This window comes from Hibiscus syriacus, unplaced genomic scaffold, assembly GCF_006381635.1.
Source record: "Hibiscus syriacus cultivar Baekdansim isolate YM2019G1 unplaced genomic scaffold, ASM638163v2 tig00111388_pilon, whole genome shotgun sequence".
Taxonomy (NCBI): domain Eukaryota; kingdom Viridiplantae; phylum Streptophyta; class Magnoliopsida; order Malvales; family Malvaceae; genus Hibiscus; species Hibiscus syriacus.
In genome coordinates this window covers 741,675-767,028 of record NW_024063076.1, presented here as the reverse complement: position 1 = coordinate 767,028, position 25,354 = coordinate 741,675, and the positions used below count along the sequence as shown (strand labels likewise).

Sequence of the window (25,354 nt, the reverse complement as noted above, 5' to 3'; positions counted from 1 at the left end):
TCATCAACTCGGATGCAGTCAAGAAATACTTCACTTAGGATGAAAACCCGAGAGGGCATCCTAAGTTGAAAAAAAAGAAAATAAAAAAGAAAAATGTTTAGGGTGAAAACTCGAAAGGGTGCCCTAAATTGAAAAACAGAAAAAAAGAGAAAAAGAGACAAAAGAACGAAAGGAAAAAAGAAAAGAAAAAATAAGGTGGGTTCAAGATGAAAACCTGTAAAGGGCGTTTTGTAACCAATGATGGGTCCAAGTTGAAAACCCGAAAGGGCGATTTGGATATCAGTTCAAGAAATCCAGATACTGAAAACATCCCGACATCTGAATCTTCTACAGACTCAATGGGGTGGAGGAATGTTGCACTCCCCAGAATGTTGTCGCATTTTCAAAGATCCATTGGCAAAGTCTGCATTCAAAGTCACCTAACGACTTTTCAGCTCAGACGTGTTCACATTATCGAGATCTCATACTTCATCATGTATTCATTTTCCAAAATGTTTGTCATGTATTTTTCCCCCTTGTGAATAAAAACAATCTTTTTCTCTAAATTAATTCCTTTTGAGCATCTTGGATTGAATTTAAACCTAATGATTTGTTTACTTATGCAAAAGATAATCGCATATTATTGTACAAAGATTCATTGAAAAGTACAGGTACCCGGAAGCCGATCAAAGCTCATGCATATACTTGAGATGGTCGAGAGGTATTTCCTAGATCAATGATCAAAAAAGCAAAATATGCACGTCAGATTCCAACATTTGAAGAATTCAAGACCAGGGATCGGGACTTCAAGATTCCAGACAGGAAACCGGAGATTGAGATTTCTCTCAAGAGCCCCAAGATAACATATGTTGCATATACATTTTAGGCATACCTAAGAGCATTACATCCATAGCATCACATATATGCATGATTTTTCAGGTTTTATCTAGAGCCAATTTCAACTTCGCAGCGAAAGATATTGGACTCGAAATGACACAATTTACTCGAGAGTAGATTTTAACTTCACGACGAAAGATATCTAGCTTGAAGCCAAACTTCACAATAAAAGGGTTCATCCACGGTTTCAACTTCACGGCGAAGGGAATCGTGTCCACCTACAACATACGATACTTGGATTTCAACTTCACGACGAAGGATATTCAAGTCAAGGATCAACTTCACGACGAAGGGGCCATCCGCAATTTCAACTCCACGACGGAGGATATCGTACCCACACATCCACGATTTCAACTCCACGACAGAGGATATCGTTCTATTCGGGGCTCAACTTCACGACGAATGGGCTTTCCAATTTCATAGCCAAATTTAACTTCACAACGAAGGACATTGGACCCAAGACAACACAAGCTCAACTTCACGATGAAGGGGCGGCTGATTATCAACAAACAACTTTTCAATTTTATTCAGAGTCAATTTCAACTTCACAACGAAGGATATTGGACTCAAGACAACACAAGCTCAACTTCACAGCGAAGGAACGACTGACTGTCAAAAAACTTTCCAGTTTCAGAGTTAATTTCAACTTCACGGCGGAGGATATTGGCCTCGAAACAACGCATCTTACATTGGATTTCAACTTCACAACGAAGGATATCCAATTCCAAGGCTCAACTTCACGACGAAGGGGCCATATATAATTCCAACTTCACAAACAGATTGACCCAACTTCACGACGAAGGAGCCATCTGTAACACAACCATACTGAAGTCTTCAAGACAAGTTTCACTTTCACGACGAGGTATCTTGAGCTAGAATATGATCCAGAAGTTGCTAGTCAAATCTTTGAGCTCGGTTTCAACTTCACGACGAAGGATATCGCGCTCAGAAATTTCTAGTTCGACTCAACCTCACGACGAGGGAGTTATTTCGTGATTCAATCCAAATCAACAAATCGGTCTTAATATCAAATTTCAACTCTACGACGGAGGGCATTCGATAAGGACAAAATTTGTGTCTTTTAATCTTTGCTCTATTTTCGTTACACGATAATAAGCAAAGAGGGGAAGCTGAAGACACTGAATTTTGATATTATATAATATTATTTTTTTATTATAAACTATATTATATAAATATATATTTTCATTAAATTCAGGTTTTTACATTTACAGGCCCCAATAACGTTACACAAGACCCAACAGTGGCCCAACAGACGAACTGGCCCCAGGACCCAGCGCGAGTTTGATGTTTCCAAAAACCCTAGCCGTGCCTCGTCCCACAACGTCGTTTCCTCTATGGATTCCTCTCAACCACGCCCGATCTCCACTACCGCACGCCTCTCAACAACTCCAAATTTCTCGGGCACGCAAGGACAACAAATAACAAACATCAAACATTGTAATCCGATTAGGACTCTAACAAATAGTCTAAAAATATGATGATTTGTACCTATAAATAAGTGTAAATCATCACAAGTGTAACTAGGAATTTCATATGAAATAAAGGCAGAAACTTTCGAGCAAAACCACGAGCATTATCAAGGTAAAACAGAAACATTTTTTGAGTTTTTGAGAAGAACAAAAGGTAAAGTCCATACCTTTCTTCGTTTTGGTGGCCTGTATGTCGTTCCTTTCGTGTTGTTTTTGATTCAAACCCCAAAAAAAGTATTTTTGGCCAATGAATGAAGTGAGGCCTTTATTTTTCGAAACCTATTTCTTAGATCTGCGTTTTTTTCGAGCTGATTTTTGAAAAACCACTTGGATTTTTAGACTGTGGGAAGAGAATGGTCTTTAAAAATGACGGGTTTTGTGATAGACCACCGCCGATGAGCGGCGGCGAGGTGGTGGCCACCATTTTTAGGTGGCGGTGCACGACCCTTGTTCTTGGATACTCAAGAACAGTTGAGAGCAAATTGAAAGTGGGGTGGGGCGTTTCTGTGAGAAAAGAGAAAAATGAGACTTTTAAAAAATTTTGGCTTATATGTTAAGCCCAGTTGACCCGTGCCTGACCCACGACCCGACCCGTGGACCTACAAGGCCCGCGTGTTTTCAACATTAAAGGGGTTAATCCCCTTTCCAGTCCCTCTTCGTTTTAAAGCCCTCATTTTACCCCCAAATTCAATTTTTAAACCCCTAATTCGTTCTAATTTGGCTACTCGGTTTACTTTTCTTTTCAATTTATCACCCCCGTTAAATCCAATTCATATTTAAGATTTTAGTTTTTTAGTTTTTTTTATTGTTTTAATTTTTTTCATTATTACGTTTTATTATTATTATTATTATACGTATATATATATATATATTTATTTATTTTATTCAATATTTGATTAGTATATATATATATATTATTATGTTATTCCTTATTTATTATTACTGTTTTTTATTTCAACTTTATTAATTTATTTATCTTCTTTCTTTAACGTTTTTTCATTTCAATTATTTATTCACTTATTATCCTTTTTTATTCTTATTATTTTTTGGTTATTTTTATTTACTTTTATATTGCATATTTTTATGTGTATGATACTTTTAGGGTTCTTATTTTATTTATTTGTTTTACTTTATGTTATTTAGCTTATCTCCTCTTTTTATTTTTTATTTTATTTTCATTCTTATTTCTTTTACTCTATTCTTTTTACTTTATTCATTTTCTTTTTTTAACGTCTTTATTCTTTTTAAAGGGTGTTTTAAATCAATCAGTGGTAAGTCTCAGATCGTTATTTTACCTTTCAATTTAAAATTACAACTTTTTTAATTAAACACAATTGGAAATTGCGTAGTACCGAAAGGGCAGTTCAAGGGGGCTAACCCTTCCTTGACTGTAACCGACTCCCGAATCCGACACATCACTAGTAAGACGCAGATCATGTAAGAAATAGGGTATCCGATCAACCCATTTGCTTTAAAATAAATGATCGGTGGCGACTCCAATTCGTTTAATCCAAGTCGAAGCCCAATTTCGGACCCACTCGAAAGACGATTCCGATAGTACCATAAAGTAACATGGCTATGTTCCGCTTTGCAGAATTGATAGAACAATTCTTCATTCCCAGTAATGATAGATTTACCACATCTACAAGCGTTAATCTTACTCTTGAAATGTGATATATAACACGTTAAAATATAGTGATAGATCTAGAAATATTTTAAAAGATCAACACATATATTAACATTATATTTTCTTATAGGTTCATGAGATTTGAACAGGGCAAATAGGAGTTGAGAGGCACAGGGCATTTGATTTCATATGCTGCAATGATAGTAGTGAACTCCCTAGAGACGAATTTGTTGGTGTTTAAAGCCCAAAGCAAAAACCACAACTGCACAGGGTTACGCACACCACTACATCTTATTCCCCTTGGTATCATAATTGCCATTCTATTCAACTTCTCCTTGGCCATGTACTTTCTACTGCTGCTTGTTCGTCGAATAATTAAGCTTCTTGACTCGAGGGTATGCTGTGCCTAAATTCTTCTTAAGGATAGTCGTGCTTTGTACCTATGATTTTTGTGTTCCTTCAATATGGTCCAAAAATTCCAACACACCAACGTATGACTGAAGCCACCCTTATAGTTTAACGTACAAGGTAATATCTTTTCAAAGGTTATCAACCATTTGACAATAAATGTTCATACCCCTACCAGTACTCAAATCTGGAACCTCTAAGGAGAATAACAAATCCCTTAACCACCGAGGTCGTTTGGTTCGTGCTCTCCTGAAAATTTTAAAGTATTATATATTTAATTTTTTTATATATTTTCTATAAATAATTTAATTTTATCTCCTCTATAATTTTATAAATTCGTCCCTCTTAAAATTTAAATTTATCCTCTCTTATATAAAATCTTATGTAACCCTAATTCTCACTTTTTTTTAAGGACAATAACTCACTTATATTTGTAAGCTTGGGGGAGGTGCCTGCCCCAGTTCCCTGGAGTCCGCCGCCACAAATAAGGCCCAACATCATTCGGCTCACTGTTTCACTCTCTGGGTTGACCTGACCCAACATCGTTCGATCCCTGGCATCTCATCAATATCGTGCATTCAATTTGTTAGCACTATATTTGTTCAAAAAGAACTTTTTAGCACTATAAATATATGAATCGTTTAAAAATACTTAAAAGTCGTGTGATTAAGGGTTATAATTGTTTGCTACAATAGTTTTGGAGAAATTATTAAGCTTTGTCTTAGATTTACTATGAATATTAGAGCAAAAGGACAAAATAAATAAATCTATAATATTTATTATAATATATCGAGGACTCCAATCAATTTAATCATAGTTTTATTGGTTAGTGTAGGATGAATACAAGATAATATATATTTAGTATTTTTTAGTTAGTTGATAGTGAACGCATATGCACTTTATAGATGTAACTAATTGAATAAAAAAATCTCTATGGATAAGAACACTCTCTTTTACTAATGAGGTCGCTTAATATTTTTTTGTAACATACCTAATTGTATGTTTATGCATAATTAACATAGTAAATACCAACAATCAACATGTCTAGTGGAATGGTCACTAGACTTTTTTAAACAAGATCAAGAGTTTGAATTCTGATAATTGCAAATTGAGTAACTGAGTTGGGAGTGTTACTCTATAATAGGTCTTTACAAAAGTCAATCTAAATTAAGCAATCAATAAATTAGTTATTAATAATTAATAGTTAAATTAAAAAATACCTCGTAGATCCTAAACATATATACTTCAAACAGAATATCTCTTTGTTTTTCAGCTTGAATTTTAGGGTCTGTTTGTTTGGGGAAAACCCAATTACAGAATTGGTTTTCCGTGAAATCCCGTGTTTATTTAACGTAATTCGTTTTCCGGAAAATGTTTTCCAATGTTTGGTTAGAGGAAAACTGGTTGGTCAACGTAAAATATTTTTCTGGTCAATAAAATTTCCTTTGTGTTTTCTGGAAAATGAGGTCTAATTTTCCATAAGTCATTTTTCGAACTTTTCACTTCAAAGAATAAATACTCAAAATAATTTTATTTTTTGGATTTAATATTAATAAAATATTTTAATATCATTTTAATCAAAATATTAATTATTAAAATATTTAAAATATATTTATTAATATTTCTAATAATATAATATTATATTTTTAATATTATAATAAAATAATCAATTATATTATAATAATATAATATATTATATTTTTATTTTAATAATATATAATAAATTATTAATAAAATTTATATTATTTATTAATTTCATAGAAATAATATTATTATTAACTTATTAATAATGAATAATATTATTTATATATTTAATATTAATATAATAATCTAATAATTTTAATAAAGATATTTAAAATATACTAATTAATATTTTTAAAATATAATATAACACTATTACTTTAATAAATAAATAATATAATTTATAATATTTTTATTTCAATAAAATATACCAATATTAATATTTTTATTAATAAAATTATAAAAATAATATTTAATAATAAATAAATTATTTTAATATTTTAAAAATACTTATATTAAGTTTTACGATAAATAATAATATTATTTATTGTATTTAATATTTGTAATAAATAATTTTTTAAAAAACTCATCAACTAGTATAAAAAAAGTTTAAACAATATTTTACAAACATCGTAAAATTTTTTCCAGAAAATGTAATTAATTTTCCTGAAAAACATTTTCCGAAAAACGTTTTTTTAGAAAATGTAATTCATTTTCCAGAATTAAATTTTCAAAAAATAAATTACAGACAAACAAACAGACTCTTACTTCAGTTAACTGGAGTTGGTTAATAAATAGGCTGCTCATATTGTAAATTGACCTTATTAAATAGTATATAATTAACATAAAGAACAATACTAACAAATTCAAGATTTTTTTAACAACGTACATTCAATAGGAGAAAAAACACTGATTACTACAATGATACTAAAAATAAAATACCATATAATGACACTAATTACAAAGTATTGCCAAAAAATAAAAAAGTGGAGTTATAATAAAGAGTAATTGGTTTTTTAAATAAATAAATTGAATTTAGTTTGATTGGTATTATTATTAATAAAATAAAAAGATAAAAAAAAGGAAAAAAACCCATCCCATTAGCATAGCTGCTTAACAGAATCTGCCACATATGAGCCATCTGAAATCTGGGCAGTGCAATTAATATGCATATTGGAAATAGCAAGAGTGGGGGGTGTACTTGGCAAAGTGCCAGATGGGAGGGGGCAAAAAGTAGATTGAATTTATGACAGCATCTTTCTCCGGTCTCTACTATTTACTGTCATGATAATAATTTGTGTCACTGTGGGGGAATATCCCACTTGGGTTTTCTCACCTCTGGTAAAACCAATGCAGTATCTGAATATGAATGTTTGCTTCCCTAGGGAAAGTCAATCCCATTTTCTTATCACAATTTACAAAGTCAATGCTAATCCATTTGTTCTTCTCATTCAAAAACTTGTTCTTAGCTGGTTGAGAGTGCACCCAGAAAAAAAAAGAACCCAATCCTCGTGTTCATTACATTCAAGTACTTTTCTTTGATCTTTTTCTGGCAAATTCTTATATGGTTTTAGATCTGACAGTAATAAAACATAAATGAAGCTGACTGAATTCATACAGCATTCATAATGGGAGAAATAGTACTATTTATCTTAGATAATGAAAAACCAAAGAACAAAACATAAATAATCATATATGTATCTATATATCGTATCATTTGAAGTCACTTACTTATCTGACTTTCTTAATCTTGTTCCCTAGATCTGCAAGAAGAGCTGGAGGGAATAAAGACTCCATCTCTTTCGTCAAATCGAGTAGGATTCTTCGGCGAAAGGCTTTTCGTTTTGGCGATTTAATTGGGAGAGATTTCGGTTTTCTTGGTGCAGGTGGGCACTTGAGAATGGCTGGAATTCTATGATCCAAAGAAGTTGGAGTCTTGAACCCATCATCGTTTTCATCATCAGCAACGTTGAATTCTCCTGAAGATGGCGACTTGAGCTTGCTTCTTTCTCCATCTTCTTTTAGCACCAACTCTTCTTTTCGTTGATGAGACCCGTCGTCGTCAATAACAACATCTTGAAAATTGGGTGCAGTTTGACACTGATCTTCTGGGAATTCTAGAGGAGGCCTAACCAAGAAACTGAGTTCCACGGTGCTACTTCTTAGATCTTTAAACATCTCGGAATTGCAGACAAATCTTAATGTTAATTGACACAAAGTCTTAAACAAACCTAGGATGTGAAGGACAAGGGATAAAACATGAGAGACGAACAGGCACTGCAAACTGCAAAACAAACCCAGAAAAAGACAAGTAGTACCAGCATGAACGCTGAGGCATGAAAAGCCCGGAAAAACAAGAAAGAAGCCTGATATTTATATAGGGAAACGAAAATGCCAAAGGGTATTTTTTCAGTTCATCACATCACCGTCTACCTTGATTGTTCACTGATTTTTTTCACAGTTTTTCTTTAGAATTTAGTTCTCAAACATGTTTGGTTTCTGATAAGAAAAGGATGGAAAGATGAAGAAAGAGAGAGGCTTTGAGAACCCACTTCGGCGTAGGATCCAATGCATCATATATATAAACAAAATCCCACGTATCTTTCTCGCTTTCACTCACTCAATAAAAGGTCTCTTTCTGTAGCTCAACACCCCATTTTTTTATTTTGGTCAAAGTGTGGTTTTGGTCCTTCTACTATCCTTAGTTCAGCGTTTAGTCTATATATTTGGAGTAAAATGGGTGTTTTTAAAACAAATACATATATTTAAGTATTTTAACCAGAATATTTAATATTCTTGATTATTTCAACTAAATTTAGAAGATCAATCTATCTCAAATTACAGTAGAGGCATAAAATCCAAAACTTGAGAATGATGAGGGACCAAAAACCGTAATTTAACCTTTATTCTTGATGAAGTATTTTTCACTCTCTTTCACCCTTACGAAAAGCGTCATCCCCATTAAATTAACTACATAAAATCTCGTTTAAGCAACTCCTTTTCCCTCATGTATACGAACTTCGATGCATCAAATCACGTGGTTTACAACTCTCATTTCATGATTTTATCCATCTCGCGAGATTTTCCCATGATTCCTCATCATTTTTAGGTGTTGTAAACAAATTGCATGTTTAGGTGTTGTAAATTTTATGTGGTTTTGACAGAGGGATTGTCGGGTGTATGGTGTAGGCCATGTTGAGCTTCCAGTCTCTTTCACATTAGCAAGAGGCTGCAAGGATCATTGGGTTCTAAATCATTGTCCAGGAAACCTCCAAATATTTATTTTCTCCAGCAATATCATTGCCTTTGAATTTGCTTTGTTTTCTCAATGCCCTCATCTGTCTGTTTTCTAAATATCATTATTGAAGCCATAATTATAAGATTTATATATGTGGATGGGAATAAATAATTCACAATTATTATATACGGTTCATCTTTTCTAATTTATATACGGATCATCGGTTGATGTTACGATTTTCTATTTTTAGAGAAGAAAGATATGGAAATGATGGATTTAAGTGTTAACCTTTTTTCAGTATTGATCATGTGATTTTATAATGACTAAGAATATTGGTGTCATGCATTGGTCTATGATGATTATTTATAGGCAGAAAGTATATACAGATCCGATTGATATGGTCGATTATTGATTGATTCTCACATATTATTTGAGACCTATTAGAAATCATATTGGAAGATTGTATCTATCCGAAGACATTTTTTCTAAAATTTTTACTGTGAGGTAATTTTTCGGGAAGTTTTACGTGGGAAGTGGGGGAGGTCCAAAAGGTGTATTACCAGATATATGATCCATATTAAAATAGCATGGTTAAATATAGCCTGTTAAAAGTAGTTACAGAAAAAGAAAGTTAAGAATGTGCAATGATTCCCAGGAAACAGAAACCACAGATCCCATGTTATGCACTAATATATAATAATTCAAGGGAAGCCTTTTGTTCGCAGTACATATCTACCATCTATATTTATCTGCATTCACAAATATGCCTGCCTCCATGTTTCCACATGGGTCCCTTCCACCGCTGGCCATTTTTGAAGCCATGGCTAAGCTTCTTTTTGCTTAGGCTTTAGGCTTTGGATTCCTAAAATTCGGTGACTATGGAGGAGACTGCGCCGCAGTGACCAATATGCATGCATGCTTTCCTTCCCATTATTTTCATACCGTTTTGCTTTCTAAGTTTTTCAATGAAATTAGTTATAATAATCAATACTTGTCTTAAACACTAATTTCATCTAGATTTTCGTATAATCAATGTATATTATATTTTAACTTTTTTTAAGTACATGTATATATTATAACTTATATATATATAAAATTGTAGGGAAAACTACTTCTGATATCACTTAATTTCGTACGTCGATTCGTTTGTGCTATTAAACTTTTAAAATTTTCAGTTGTAACATTAAATGTTAGTTTTACATTCAATACCACTCCTCCATTGAATCAATAACGAGATGATGACATGACTAATGATTGTTGACGTGGTCTGTCACACCAAAACAACAACTTTTTGGTGCGTCTATTTTGATGCCTAAAACGTCATTGTTTTAGATAATGAACTTTAACGTTGTATTGATTTATCACTGGACTTTTAAATAGTTTTCATTTTTAACATTGTACTTTTCGACCGTCGTTGTTGACGGTCAAGGATTGCCCGTCATTATTTCGTGACAAAATCAGTATCAAGACGTTTGTATTTCACTCCTCTTTCTTCTCCTAAGATTAATTTCCCACAAACACTCAAAATTGGCGAAAGTTGTTATCCATTTTCAAAAATAACAAATTACACTCTAGTTCCTGTTTTTGTTTAAATAACTTCTATTATTTTTTTATCAATTTTAAAATAAAATAATTTGGCATATATGTATATATAAATGGATAAAAAGTTTAAAACAAAGATCATGGTAAATATATAATTACAGCATCTCATGCACAAAGTCGTGCTTAATGATTTTGCTTCCCATCTTTGATCATAATGTCCCCATCTTCATCCCCACACTCTTCCTTATTCATTTGCTTTTTTCCCGCCATTCATTCATTTCATGTTTCTCCAACATCCCTCCGATAGGCCTTGGTAGGGTTTTGTTTCATTATAATAGCACCAAGTCATAAAATAATTTATATATGTCTACCAGTATCCAATCTATTGACTTCTTTTTATTAACTTATAAATGCCTAAACTTTTTAGTGGTAAGGCATTTATAAATTAATAACAGTTGTGGCCCGGACATGGGCATCATGAAGGGATGCATTATGTCCACTCTAAGCCGAAAGAAATAAATTTGCCAAAATTCCACAATATTTTGTAGGTCCTTTGAATTATTCATTTCATATATGTATATAATATTTCTCTCTCTTTATGCTCTATATTAGTTATCAGTTTCCTAAGTAATTGACTATGTCTTTATTTCTCGGCCATAAATGGTTATGAATGCTGGATTATTATGATCATATCATGTATCTAAACTTTTAGTTAAAAACATACACACTCATTACTTAAATAAAAAAAATAAATATTTTTCAATAATATTTAGAGCAATTGGTTAAAAACCCTTATGATACTTTTTATGTCTATTAAATTATGGGTCAATACCTATTGAAAAGAAGAAATATTTAAAATTATACTAAAGTTTACAACTATAAACATAAACTAAATGTAATTAAGATTTTTTATAACTATTGACACAAAAACTAGTCATTTGAGATCATAAGAGGGTCAAATAAAAAAAATTAAAAATCTATCTAAAAAACTCGAACAAAAGATATATATGATTACGAACATATCTAACTGCGTCGGCAAAACGAAATCAGAGTTAAGCATCGTTAGAAACCATATAAGAGCGTTTTGCTTTTACGCAGGTGATTTTATGTTTCTCTTCTGTTTGGTTCACGAGGAAACTTGGGGTAAAAAAATAAATAAAAGAAACTAAGATTCTTGTTTGATCATGTAATACATATATTTCTATATCTTCATCCGATTTTCATTTGGCATTGTGTTTATTAAGTAGGAATTGTATGTTTCAGTTATTTAGTTTAATTGTTTTAATTTTACTTTTGTTCTTCATTGGATTTCAGATAATTTTTGATTCTTCAGCTTCTAATTATTGGATCTAGAATGCTTAATGATTTCTGTTTCATTGATTTCGTGGAGTATTCTTTTTATTAATCAGAAAAATCAAAGAAGGTAAGAATATATGATTCTAAGAAGGGTTTCAGCTCTTTATTTTAATCGTAATCTTCTTGTACATATCATTTGTGATGGATTTTTAACTGCGAAATTTTCATTAAAAGTGAGCTTGTGGAATTGTGACTGTTTCTCTTATTGTTATGGTGTTATCTAATTTTGATGTTTCATTTCAGCTGGTGATACAAGATGGCTGAGGGTGAAGATATCCGACCACTTGTATGCGATAATGGAACTGGGATGGTTAAGGTATAAATTTAGGATTCACCGTCTTTGGTACTTCAATGAATTGTACAGTGTTTTAAGCTATATTTCTAGTATTCTGTATTTTTCTTCAAGTAAAACAGTATTTGAAACTCATGTCCAACAAATTGGTAGAAAGATATGATCTCTAAAATCCTACAAATTGGTGGGAAAAGGTCTAAACTATATCCATGTTGGAAAGGTATTTTATATCCAACTTTGGTTCTAATCTTTTGTGTTTAGCTTTATGTAGTATCTTTCCCTAGTGATGCATTTTAATGTCTTTAGGCTGGTTTTTCTGGTGATGATGCACCAAGGGCTGTGTTCCCTAGTATTGTGGGTCGTCCACGTCACACTGGTGTGATGGTTGGGATGGGTCAGAAAGATGCATATGTTGGGGATGAAGCTCAGTCCAAGCTTGGTATTCTCACTCTCCAATATCCCAATTGAACACGGCATTGTTAACAACTGGGATGATATGGAAAAGATTTGGCCTCACACCTTTTACAGTGAACTCCGTGAGGCTCCAGAAGAACACCCTGTTCTTCTCACTGAGGCACCTCTTAACCCGAAAGCCAATCGTGAGAAAATGACCCAAATCATGTTTGAGACCTTCAATACTCCTGCTATGTATGTTGCTATTCAGGCTGTTCTCTCACTCTATGCAAGTGGTCGAACAACCGGTAAGTCATTGACTATGCTCGATGTCAAATTTGCATTTGGTTTGAGACATTCTGAACATGCTTTTATGTAGGTATTGTTCTAGACTCTGGAGATGGTGTGAGCCATACTGTCCCCATTTATGAAGGATATGCCCTCCCGCATGCCATCCTCCGACTTGACCTTGCAGGACGTGACCTTACGGATGCCCTTATGAAGATATTGACTGAGCGTGGTTATTCATTTACCACTACGGCTGAGCGTGAAATTGTGAGGGATGTGAAAGAGAAGCTTGCATATATTGCACTTGATTTCGAGCAAGAGCTGGAAACTTCCTGAACTAGTTCTTCCATTGAGAAGAGCTATGACTTGCCTGATGAACAGGTGATCACAATTTGTGCCGAGCGTTTCTGTTGCCACAAAGTCTTTTTCCATCCGTCCATGATATGGATGGAAGCTGCCGGCATTAAAGAAACGACATATAATTCTATCATGAATGTGATGTGGATATCAGGAAGGATTTGTATGGAAACATTGTTCTCAGTGGTGGAACGACCATGTTCCCTGGAATTGCTGACCGAATGAGCAAGGAAATCACTGCCTTGGGCCCAAGCAGCATGAAGAAGATTAAGGTGGTAGCTCCACCTGAAAGGAAATACAGTGTCTGGATTGGAGGCTCCATCTTAGCATCTCTCAGTACTTTCCAGCAGGTATTATCGAGTTAAATCAATTGAAACATCCAAACCTGAAACTCGGCTCAATCAACTGAACTTAAATTTGACTTAATTTAATTATAAAAAGCTAAACTCCTTCCTTGGTAGTTCATACATGAGCCATTTACTTAATGTGATCTGCAATGCAGATGTAGATTGCTAAGGCATAGTATGATGAATCTGGCCCATTTATTGTCCACAGGAAATGTTTCTAATTCTTCAGAATTCAAAGCTCCTAAAAGTAATCAATGTGTTGGTTTTTTGGCTTAACATATTCAGGCTCCCATGTTCTTTGTAAACACTTAATTTTTTCATTTTATTTTTAATAATAATATTATTATTATTATAATTATAATTATTATTATTATTAAATTATTATTACAGGCCCGTTTTACAAATCTGGTGGCCCAACAAGAATCAACACAAGGCCCAGTTACCTCAAGCCCAACCCGATCCAGGCCCAAATAATAACCCTAAACCCATTTAGGGTTTCCTATTAGGGTTTCTAAACCCTAGCTCACAGCCGCCGCCTCCAAGAGTTCCAGCCGCCACTGCCGACGCTCCCACTGCCAGGTGCTCCACTTCGACAATGCCACCACGCTGCCGCCTCGCTGAAGACTCCAGAAGCGCCACGAAGGCACCCACGTCGAAGCTATATATAGTGAGTCACCACATAGCTCGGTGACTCACCGAACTTCACCCATGGGACTGGTCCGAGATCCACACCGTCGATGGCTATAAAAGCCATCGACCACCTGCAAAGAGAAAAAACGACGACATATACCAGCAACCAACGGCAGAACACAGAAGAGACCAACAACAAGCACAACCAACGACGAACACCAACAGCAAGAAACAAAACCAAAGGAAAGAAAAAGGAGAGAAGAAGAGGAACTTACCTTGTCGGAGAACCCCAAACGTCGGTATTTTCTTAGATCTAGGAAATTCCGAGAATTTTTAGGGGAAATAGAGGCCATATTCGGCCTTAGGGTTAAAAGAGGGAAGTTCAGAGCTATTTTCTCGAGTTCCATCCACCGGTGGCCGGCGGTGGCTGCCGGCGTCAGAGCAAGGCGGCCGGCCAGTGATCTGTTTCTCTCCGACGACAGAAGCCTAGAGAGAAGACAGAGAAATTTTTTCTCTCTCTCAGTTAGAGAGAGAATGAAAACAGAAAAATGAAAAAATTGGCCTTTAAAGGCCGGTTAAATGAGTTTATATACCCTTCCCTAAACGGCGTCGTTTTAGGGAGGGGTGCATGTGCAATTTAAAAAAAGGTTAAACCATACACGCAGTCCCTCTGTGTTTTATAATTTTACATTTTAGTCATTGGAATTACATTTCTAAGCATATTAATATTATCTTCGAATTTTATTTTATTCTATTTTAGTCCTTACCAGTATATTTATATTTTTAAGGTAAAATATCATGATTATTCCTTTTAATTTTATTTGTTTTTTATTTTAATCCCGATTAATTAATTATGGATAAATTACACTGTTAGCATTAAAATTTTATAATAATTTGAATTAGGACCTTTAGGTTTTATATTTTATATTTTAGTTACTGATTTTTTTTAATTCTTTTCATTTTTGACCATGAATTTTAATATTTTAATCCTATTATTTTAATTTTATGCGTTTTAGTCACTATTTAATTGCAATGTAATTTATTATCATTTCAATTTCAATATAGTACTTTGATTATTATTTTATTTTATTCTAGTCATATTAATATATATATATATATATATATATATATATATATATATTAATAAGTATTATTTAATTAATTTCACCAATTAATTAAATAATAATATTTATTTATTTTTAATATCAAAGAAAATGGCAGTCTTAATATAACTAGATGTCCTATTCTGGTATTTTAAAAATAAATAAATATCCTACTTATAAAAATAAAAAAATACATATTGTTTTATTTAAATTATTTTCTTAGGAAAAATTATTATTTTTAATATTTATTTATTTTTTAAATATTAAGAAAGGGCAGTCTTAAAGCAACTAGATGTCCTTTTATGATGTTTTAAATAAATAAATATTTTATTTATAATTTATAAAAATTATTTAATATTTTTCTTCCTTAGAATTATCCGATTAAAATACGAAATAATAGGATTATAAATTAAATTTATATTCAAATTCTTAAATTCTATTATTAGAGACAATTTATATTCGACAAGGACTAATTGTGGGCGTTGTGGGGGTGCTAATCCTTCCCCAAACGTAACCGACCACGAATCCCTTTTTATTATTAAAAAGAATAAATTTTTGGTTAAATGCGGACCAATTTATCTTTTAACTGATGTTTTCTTAAAAACTATTTTAAAAGATGATTTTTAGGTATTCGACCTACCTGATCCTAAAGGCCGATGCCGACTCCCAAAACATTTCAATAAAAAACCATTTATCAACATTATTTTTTCCGCCAAGTAAAAATTTGTGCCCGTGCGAAAACCAGTTGCAACAGCTTGACGACTCCGTTGGGGATCCTGGTCAGCTTAAGTCTATTATATATTGTCTCTATAATTAGAAATTGAGAATCCAATTTTATTTAATTTATGATTCTTTTTATTTCACTCAATTATTTTTTATCCTTTATTATTTTTAATATCCTTATATATTAATGTTTATATTTTTTATTTTTTTAGATATTAATTTTTATGTGAAAATTTCTCCTCACACACAACACATGCATTGCATAACATAAGCTTTATAATCAAGCTTGTCCCTTTTAAGTGGGAGTGAAAGCGACGTCTTCGTGAGAATTTATTCTCCGTGTCAGACCTAGCAAGTAACTTTCGAGGTTCATATATCCTATGTCTTCGTGAGGATTTATTCTCCGTGTCAGGCATAGGGAAATATGTCCCCTCGAATTGAAATCGGCCCGCTTAAGTCTGTAATAGACTAGGATTGAGGGTTTGGCAGCCCAAAGGGGCACCGACAAGGATAGTTCGAGTACCTTTACTCCTAGAACTGAAACCCTGCATATAATAAACCTTAGAAATTCACCCGATCTAAGACAAGACTGAACCTCTGTCCGTAGGTGTACACAAAGGAGAAATAAGCTCTAGCTTTTAATTTATTTGATTTGATTTTTTCTTCTAAATAAATGCATGCGAACTAGAAATCATGTGGTTAGGTTAATTTTTCCAAACAAAGCATGAAACTAGAAAGTATGACGTTAGGATTTTTATATCATGATAGATAATATCTTCTCTTTCCATTAATTGGTACTAACTAATTTATTTTTTCATTTCTCATTTTTATTTTTCATACATTTTGTTTTGCTCTAACTTGTTTATATTAATTTATTTTGTTTGCATTGCATGATCATGGCATAACCAAAAGGTATTGATTTGAAAGACTGTTCATCAAATTGGAAAGAATTCATAAATGGACAAAAAGTTTTATGATTGAACAAAATATGACGCAACCATGGAATGACATCCTGAGGGAACTCCGAAGATAGATGAGAGATATGCACCCAAAGATTGTATGCCCATTAAAGAGCAAAAGGAGATACGAGAAATAAGAGATTCCTACACAAAAAGAGAGAGAGCTCAAAGAAATAATCCTGCAATCTCAGATATACAAGGGACTTCTGATCCTAACCAATTTAAAAAATTACATACATTCATCATTCGTATTCTCAAGTTGTCTGGAGATACCAAAGAAATGGTGACAACTGTAAAAGCTCTCAGAGATAAGAAGAAATCATGTAATCTGAAATCATCGAAGCTTAATTTTCTCCCTATGTCAGAAACTCTGATTCAATCCAAGACAAAAGACAGCTCTCATTTTCATGATATCCCTATATCATATGAGGAGTTGTACAAGAAGCTACTTGAAGCGCGAGAAGCAGCTCCACATTATATGAAGCCGTTTCAACCTCCGTATCCGAATTGGTATGACATCAATGCTTATTGTGAATATCATGTCGGATCTCAATGACATACCATTGAGAATTGCATTGCCTTCAAACATCGAGTCCAATGTCTTTTGGATCATGGAATTTTAGAGTTTAGGATAAATGATCAACCTAGTTTGGTAACTGAAAGTCCTGCTAGATTAATACCAAAAGTGGTCAAAGGTAAGAATATCAGTAGGGACACCCAGAAAGAAGAAGATTTGCTGAGGTATGAGGCTCAAATACGTCATTTGAAGATTGAAAACGATAAATTGAACACCAAAATGGAAACCATGCATGAAGATTTCTAGAAGGTCAATCAAGCATTTCAAAATGATGGCATAGGAAACACCCCAAAAGAGTGGATAACAGGGGTCACTAAACTGAAAAAGAACTATAACATACATGAAGGACGAGCCAAGAAGTTTTCTCATGATTTAAGAGTTGCAGGAGAAAGACACAATACAATTGTCATTGAATTGGGAAAATGTCAAGTCGAAAATCAAAGGTTGAATAATGCTATAACTAACATGGAAACATCATATCAGATCCATCAGCTTGAGATCGATACTCAATTAAAAGCCACTATAGCCAAGAACAAGATATTGAAGAAATGTTTAGATGATTATGGAGATCTTGTACGAGAACTTCTTGAACATAAAGATTCTCTCACAAGAAAAAATGAACAACATTGTTTACAACTCCGAGAATTGACACAAAAGATGAAGGAAAAAGACAACGTCATGAAGGAAGTTGTTGCTCAAACAAGTAATGTGGCTCATAAGCTGGTAGACTTAGCTGGCTTCACGAGAGAATTAAGACAGATTAATAACTCCACACCTGAGCATGAGTGGAAGTTAATTTGGCTTTTAAGGGAAATAGAGAAATTAGGAGTGAAAGTTATCCCCTACATGTAAAAGTTTTGTTTGATGCACCGAAACTTTTGTGTTCAATGAAATCTATTCTAAGATGATCACTCTTGAGTAACACCTTTTCATACATGCATTTGCATTTTGCATCTTTGCATTTTTTATTTTGCATTTGTATTTTTATATTTGCTTTTGTATTGCACAATTTGCATTCTTATTGTTACATTCACATATTTACATTTGTATTTGCATTTTTGCATCTTTGCATTTTTACGTTTATATTTACATTTTCATTTTTGCATTTGCATATTTGCATAATTACATTTTGTTTCAAACTATTTTACATGCATTTAATCATGAAAACATGGGAATAATTCATGGAGAGTTCCCTTACAGAATTTTCGAAATCAAATTGGAGCTAACTTGGTCTTCCTAAAGAAAGATAATAACCATGAATGAGATTTTAGCAAGGGTTGGTAGAATCGAGAAACTACAAGAGCAATTTATCGAGACACAACAAGAGATGACTGGTCAAGTAAAAAAGTTCAGAGATGACTCAAAGGAATAACTGACCAAACTGATGGACTTGATGAATATTGTGATCCATAGAGAGAAACCCTTAGAGGATTTCGTTATAACATATTTGAATGGGTTTATGAATGTTAGTGGTATAGCCAATGCAATGTAAACAAATGACCAATAACTTGTCAAGAAATGTGAAAATCCAATAAGTCTCCAAAAATCAAGTATGATCCCAGAAAAGGCGACAAAGATCAAGTTGAAGCGAAGCATAGAAGAGGTTCAAAGGCCATTGAAGAAAGCTAGGAAAAGAAAAAAGAAAATGATACCTCTCATTCCAATTCCAATCTCATATTCAAATTTATTACTATTTCTCTTTGAAAATGACCTCATAACACCAATTCCTCCAAAGTCTAATACTTATTTGCATCCAGATTGGCAGGGTGTCAAGAATTCATGCAATTATCATTCTGGAGAGTTTAGCCACTCTACGCAGAATTGTAGGGTTGTGAATTTGTAAGTACAAAATTTGTAAAGATAAACATTCAAAGCATTTTTTATATGCTACAAAATAAAGTAATTCAATTTATTAACTTTTACTAGATTTAGTTGCATGATATATTATATTTAGATTTCATTTTTCTCGACATACAAATTTTATTTTTATTTTCTAACATGTCAATTAGTTTAATTTCATAAATCAAATATAAAATTTATCAAAGTTTCACAGAGAATATATCACAATTGGCATGTATTACATAAGTACTAAAATGTCAACAACTGTCTACATCATAGGTATATATTTAAAGATTGAACATTTTTTTAAAACTTGAAAGTTCAATATTTAAAAGAACTTAAATAAAAATAACATATTTAAAATTAAATTTAAATAAAAAATAATTCATTCTCGGTTAATATAAATCGAACTTGATATGATATATAATAAGAGTGAAGTAGGGTCCTGTAACTGTAATACGCACATCTCATCGCTGGGCTACGTGGACTCACCCATCCACGTAAAAATATCTCACACCACTTTGCTTAATGGAGAGGGTTTCCCATCCTTCTTCTTCTTGCTCCTCTTCTGCTATGCATGAAAAAGAAGGGTTTAAATTAATAATAACTTCATTTAACAGGGGCAGCGTTTTGAAGTGGGTGGGTAGGCATTGGTGACTTTCACCTATATATTTCAAGAACTTCTCGCCGTCAATAAATGAGCAGCAAAAATGGAAAACCACACACACCCACTGCCTTCTGCTAGAAATAAATTGAAACTTCATTTAATTCTTTATATGTTCTGCTTGACTTCTGAAAATCAAAGTACTGATGATGATCTGCAGCACCCTTTGATTTGAAATGTTCATCATCTACAATCTTAGTTTACTTGAAGAAATGAACCCCAAAAAAATTCAGATGCTCAAAAGGATTTGTCATTTATTAGTAGAATTACATTTTTTTATGACAGTTTGTATAATCAACATGAACCGGCTTTTACACCTTTAAACAGCCAAGTTCCTCAGGGTCTTGGAGGAGCTTAATAGCTATTATGTTACAATGGTCACCGGAAAAAAAATGAAAAAAGGGGGAAATTTCGACTTCTTTTAGCGGATATCTCTATATCTTCTACCTGTTGTTTTCTCTACTTAACCACAAGATCTCCATATCCTTCCCTCTAATGAAATAACTATAATGGAAACGTCGTCGTGGTACCGCCGTCGATCCCCTTGTGGTATTTCGAGTAACTCATGAAAGTCCATGCCTGCAATGAGCAACACCAAGTATGTTGGATTTGAGTATTTTTTTTACTTTGGTATAAATGTATAAAATGAGACTGGTATTTGGATGGTACCAGCTTTCTTTGCTGCTCGGAACAGCACTTCCTCAACTAGATGCTGAGCAGGATCTCCTTCTGGTTGCATTGTGATGAAAAGTTCGACCTCGGATACGGCTTCCTCATTTGTTAAGTATTGATAGAGGCCGTCGGAAGATAATATCAAAAACCTGTCTTTGGGACCTAGTTTGTGGTGGTGGAGAGATGGAACACAAGTGATGTATGGAGAGGTTCCTTTGTAATCTATTCTGAACATCTCTAGCAATGCATCATTCCATTTAGGCTAGAAAAGTTAAATCCGAAACGAGGGTCGTTAGACATAGAATTGATTCGGAAACTTTCGAATATAGTCTAACAAAAAGGAAAACAGCAACATACAAAGCAAGCCTTTGTCTATGTTCCTATGGTCCGCTACATTGCAGAAAGGGAGTGCTTCTAAGAGCACATCCCTTGAAAATGGAAACAGTTGATTTCAACAGAATAAAGGACCCCTCTTTATAAGGCGAAACAAACAGACTCTCATCGATTTTACGAGAAAATGGAAACAAAAAATCTATTTCTGTGTATGCAATTCACCCATTTGCAGAATATCATTCGGCCCTTCTTTTTCGAAAAGCCATATTCTTTGGACAGACAGCTTTAACTTGACCAATTTTTGATAATGGTTCTTAGAACCACAAACAACTGCTCTTTTTAGTTTCTGATGTGTCCCGTTTAGAGCCATGATTGTAACAAATACTAAAGTTTCACATGTAATTGATGATCTCAACATGATGCCCCAAGGATCAACTTTAACCATGTTAAATTTGGACAATATTCCTTGAAATGAAGGCTCAAAGTTTACCAAAGATGTTCATTTTCATCTCCAAAGTAGAACAAAGAGTTACCTGCTTGAGAAAACCAGCACCGAAAGCTCGAGTGACTTTCAAAGAACCTTTAACTCGGTCATTCATCAACGCACAAGCATCATCGGGATGTTCGTTTATGATTCTTTCAACTTCCTGCAATGAAAAAAACAATCTAGCTCAATCCATCAAGGGTTAAAGAGAGTATCAACATCATCTATTTTTGTACTAAAAATATCAGTGTATGAAATCCTTTACCTCTTCAACACTGGTACTGTGATCGACGCTAAGCTGAAAAGCAGTTAAATCAGGGATTACATTTGATCGATCTCTATCAAAGCCTTCAAGCTCATGCAATGTTTCTTCATTGATCCTCTCCAAATCTTGCCTAACCTTTCCCAACCGATAATCGGGCTCGGTTTTTTGGGCCAAAACTGCCCTACTATCCCCAACATTCATCACATAAACATCCTCTCCTTTCATCAACATACCGAGTACACAAGAACCCATCAAAGCCAGCTCTGGGTTCTCCATCAACATCTTATCAGCAATATCCAAATAAGACTCCTCTGTTTTCTTCAAAGCATGAGACAAAGCATTCAAAACATCCTCATGGTTTATGGTCATCGATCTCGAACCACCCGACTTATTTCGACTCAGCTGTTCCTTTAATTTCCTATCAAGTTCTAATCTTTCGCTATCCCATTCACACTTCCATCTCCTCTTATTCTCTTCCCACCTTGTCGCCGCACCTTTATACTTCACCTTCGAATTCCTTCCTTCTTTCGGTTTCGAACCCAAATTCCGATATACATCTTCTATCTTGCCCGGAAAATTTTCTTGCTCTAAACACCTTGAACATGCATCATAGGAACAATCCCTAGTTGATTCTGAATCAGATTCCCTGCTGCTCTGTTTTTCGTCTTCAGGGGAAGTTGCAGGGGCTTGTTCAAACCCATCATCCCACAATAAACCCTCGAGTTCTTTATGAATATTGGAGTATAGATTTGATAACAAATAATCTGGTGCATCAGGGCCGTTGAATCCATCATAAATCCCAACGAAAATCCATTCGTGTTCCTCCGAAACGACGACGTGCAATCGGTCCTCGCCGGCTTTCCCTTGCGCCCAGTGAAGAATTTGACTTTCCAATGACTCATCATCGTCTAAACTGCACTCGCTGCTCAGGTTCAAGCTACTGACCGTCAAATTCTCGTTGTGATTATGAATCGGGTTCTTTTCGGACCCGACTATCCATTCGGGTTCTTTAATTGAAACCACACCTTTAATCGGAGCCACGATGGAATTTTGGCCGCGAGAAACGGTTTTCGAGATTGCTCTTTGGAGGACCCGAATTAAAGAACCTTTTTTCGATCTGGGTTTAAAGGCAAAAGCTCCATGAGAAAAGCTTCTTTGGAACTGATAGGAAAAACCTTTTTCCAGTGGACCCGAAAATAACCCCCGACTATAATTGTAGTTAATATTATCAAGAGGATCCGACATGAACCCCCTCTCGATCGGCCCGGACATAAACCCTCTTTCCAAAGGACCCGAACCCGGAACGAGACTACCCGACATCAGTCCCGAAGAGTTTATCAAGCTCTTCGGAATCGGCTGAAGCGGGATCGAGGAAAACGACGTCGTGCTCTCGAAAGCTGCCGCCCTATCGAAGCAGCCGTTGCTGTAGCTGACGTACGGGTCCACCAGGGCCGTAGAAAGCGGCGTGTAAGTGTTGGCACTGACGGAGGCGCCGGAGATCGTACGGAAGGTCGTGGTGGATTCTTCGGAATGGACCTTGGAGGAAGAGAGACGAGTCGGGTCGGGCCTAACGTAGCAGAAGGAGTGACCAAGGCCTTCGTCGAGAGGATCGGATAGTAACATGGATATTTCCTTTCTACGACGAGCTTCTTCTCTGGCATATCCGCCACCGCCCGTGAAACAGAAGCTCAATTTGCAGGAACCGTTGCCCATAACCCAAAAATAATTGAAAGATTTATTTTCTTCCCTTCCCTTCTCTCTCTATTATTTGCTCTCAAATTTTCAGGGAAATGAGAAAGAAAATAAGAAGCAAGGGGAAGAAGAAGAAAAAGGCGTTGACTTTTGGGAAGGGAAAGAGAGGCTTTTCAAACTGATCAGGGAAATGAGAAAGAAAATAAGAAGCAAGGGGAAGAAGAAGAAAAAGGCGTTGACTTTTAGGAAGGGAAAGAGAGGCTTTTCAAACTGAAGGGAGAAAAAACAAAACACTTATTTGGGTTCTATTTTAGTGATGTTTTATGCTTTCATTATTTATTTACTTCTAATGGCGGGGGCGTTGATTGAGAGAGGGTTTAAACAAAAATATATACCTTTATTTCAGTTCTGATTTTTAATTTTATATCAATTAATTTAAGTAGTAAAAAAAGATTGTTTTATTTGGAGATTTTGAATTTGAATAATTATATTTATAGAATATATGTATATTATTAAGAGAAAAAAATTTCAGTGACCAAAAATGCCTTATAATATATGATTTTAACCAACTTTTTTTGGATTTGCCAAATTGACCAACTAAATCGCAATGCGATCGATAATTCGCAACGCGATCTCCGGTATCGCAAATCAGTTTCCAGATTCGCAATGCGATTCTGACTATCGCATTGCGATTTTCCAAATTCACGTTGCGATTTTCCAAATTCGCGTTGCGATTTTCCGACTATCGCAATGCGAATATGTAAATCGCAATGCGATTATGACTATCGCAACGCGATTCTGACTATCGCAACGAGATTCTGACTATCGCAACGCGATTCTGACTGTCGCAACGCAATGCTAACTATCGCAATGCGATTTTCAAAGCGCCATTATTATCGCAACGCGTATTTTTTTTCAAATTCCAAACACGAATATTAATATATCGGAACACTGAACCGTCCACAGTACATCACGTAATCGCAACTCATAACCTAAAACCCTAAATCACAACTCAGTCACATCTCCATCTCTCACTCTCTAAGGCGACATCTGTCCCCATCTCCGACGAAATCATTCCCCATCTCCGGCGAAATCTGTCTATCTCCATTTCTCAGAGCCACCCTCACAATCATTCACGGTCAGAAATGGAAAATCAACCAAATCAACCACCGAGGGTTAGTTTTTTTAATTATGTTTATTTTGAAATTTTTGCATTATTATTAGGTTTTTCATATTGAAATCGATGATAAGTTTACTGGTAATTTCAATAATAGATTAACCATTTCATTTAGATTGCTTATTAAATTCATTCGATTGCTGCCAATACTGCTAAAATGTTTAGTCTTTAAACCCTGTGAATTTAGTATTTGTTTTTGTTTTGTCTTTTGGTTGAAGTAATGCAATCCATTCAAGTTTCAATTTTAGTATTTGAAACCAAGAATCGCAACGCGAAATGAAAATCGCAACGACAGAATCGCAATGCGATTTTAGTTTCGCGTTGCGATTTTCATTTCGCGTTGCGATAGTCATTTTCGTGTTGCGATTTTCATTTTCGTGTTGCGATTTTAAGTTTCAGAAACTATTCTTCTTCTGCAAATTGAAACTTGAATGAATTGCATTACTTCAACAAAAAAACAAAGACAAATACTAAATTCACAGTGTTGCAAATTTAAGTTTG

At 34.2% G+C, this 25,354-nt stretch overlaps 2 protein-coding genes and 1 pseudogene across 2 annotated transcripts; 1 reads left to right on the top strand and 2 right to left on the bottom strand.

Moving 5' to 3' along the window:
- Window positions 1-7,653: 7,653 nt before the first annotated feature.
- Window positions 7,654-9,970, bottom strand: LOC120159960 (cyclin-dependent protein kinase inhibitor SMR10-like). Its single transcript, XM_039170443.1, has 2 exons — window positions 9,897-9,970; window positions 7,654-8,206 (listed from the first exon to the last, which is right to left on the bottom strand). Exons 1-2 carry the CDS (start codon window positions 9,968-9,970, stop codon window positions 7,654-7,656), a joined length of 627 nt encoding a protein of 208 aa, XP_039026374.1.
- Window positions 9,971-12,301: 2,331 nt separating this feature from the next.
- On the top strand, window positions 12,302-13,911 carry LOC120159988 (annotated as a pseudogene).
- A 6,556-nt stretch (window positions 13,912-20,467) lies between these two features.
- On the bottom strand, window positions 20,468-23,847 carry LOC120159945 (probable protein phosphatase 2C 4). The gene is made up of 4 exons (XM_039170436.1): window positions 21,985-23,847; window positions 21,769-21,882; window positions 20,900-21,164; window positions 20,468-20,809 (listed from the first exon to the last, which is right to left on the bottom strand). Exons 1-4 carry the CDS (start codon window positions 23,695-23,697, stop codon window positions 20,694-20,696), a joined length of 2,208 nt encoding a protein of 735 aa, XP_039026367.1. The 5' UTR covers window positions 23,698-23,847; the 3' UTR covers window positions 20,468-20,693.
- Between the last annotated feature and the right edge of the window lie 1,507 nt (window positions 23,848-25,354).

Bases quoted from the DNA above. Each gene is read 5' to 3' on its own strand.
- LOC120159960 (XM_039170443.1), bottom strand. From the start codon at position 9,970: ATGGCCAGCGGTGGAAGGGACCCATGTGGAAACATGGAGGCAGGCATA. The intron at 8,207-9,896 runs GTAGATATGTAC...TTTGTTTTGCAG, and splicing joins AATGCAGATAAATATAGATG to TTTGCAGTGCCTGTTCGTCT.
- LOC120159945 (XM_039170436.1), bottom strand. From the start codon at position 23,697: ATGGGCAACGGTTCCTGCAAATTGAGCTTCTGTTTCACGGGCGGTGGC. The intron at 21,165-21,768 runs GTAACTCTTTGT...TAACTTTTCTAG, and splicing joins GTGCTGGTTTTCTCAAGCAG to CCTAAATGGAATGATGCATT. The intron at 20,810-20,899 runs GTACCATCCAAA...TGCTCATTGCAG, and splicing joins CCGAGCAGCAAAGAAAGCTG to GCATGGACTTTCATGAGTTA.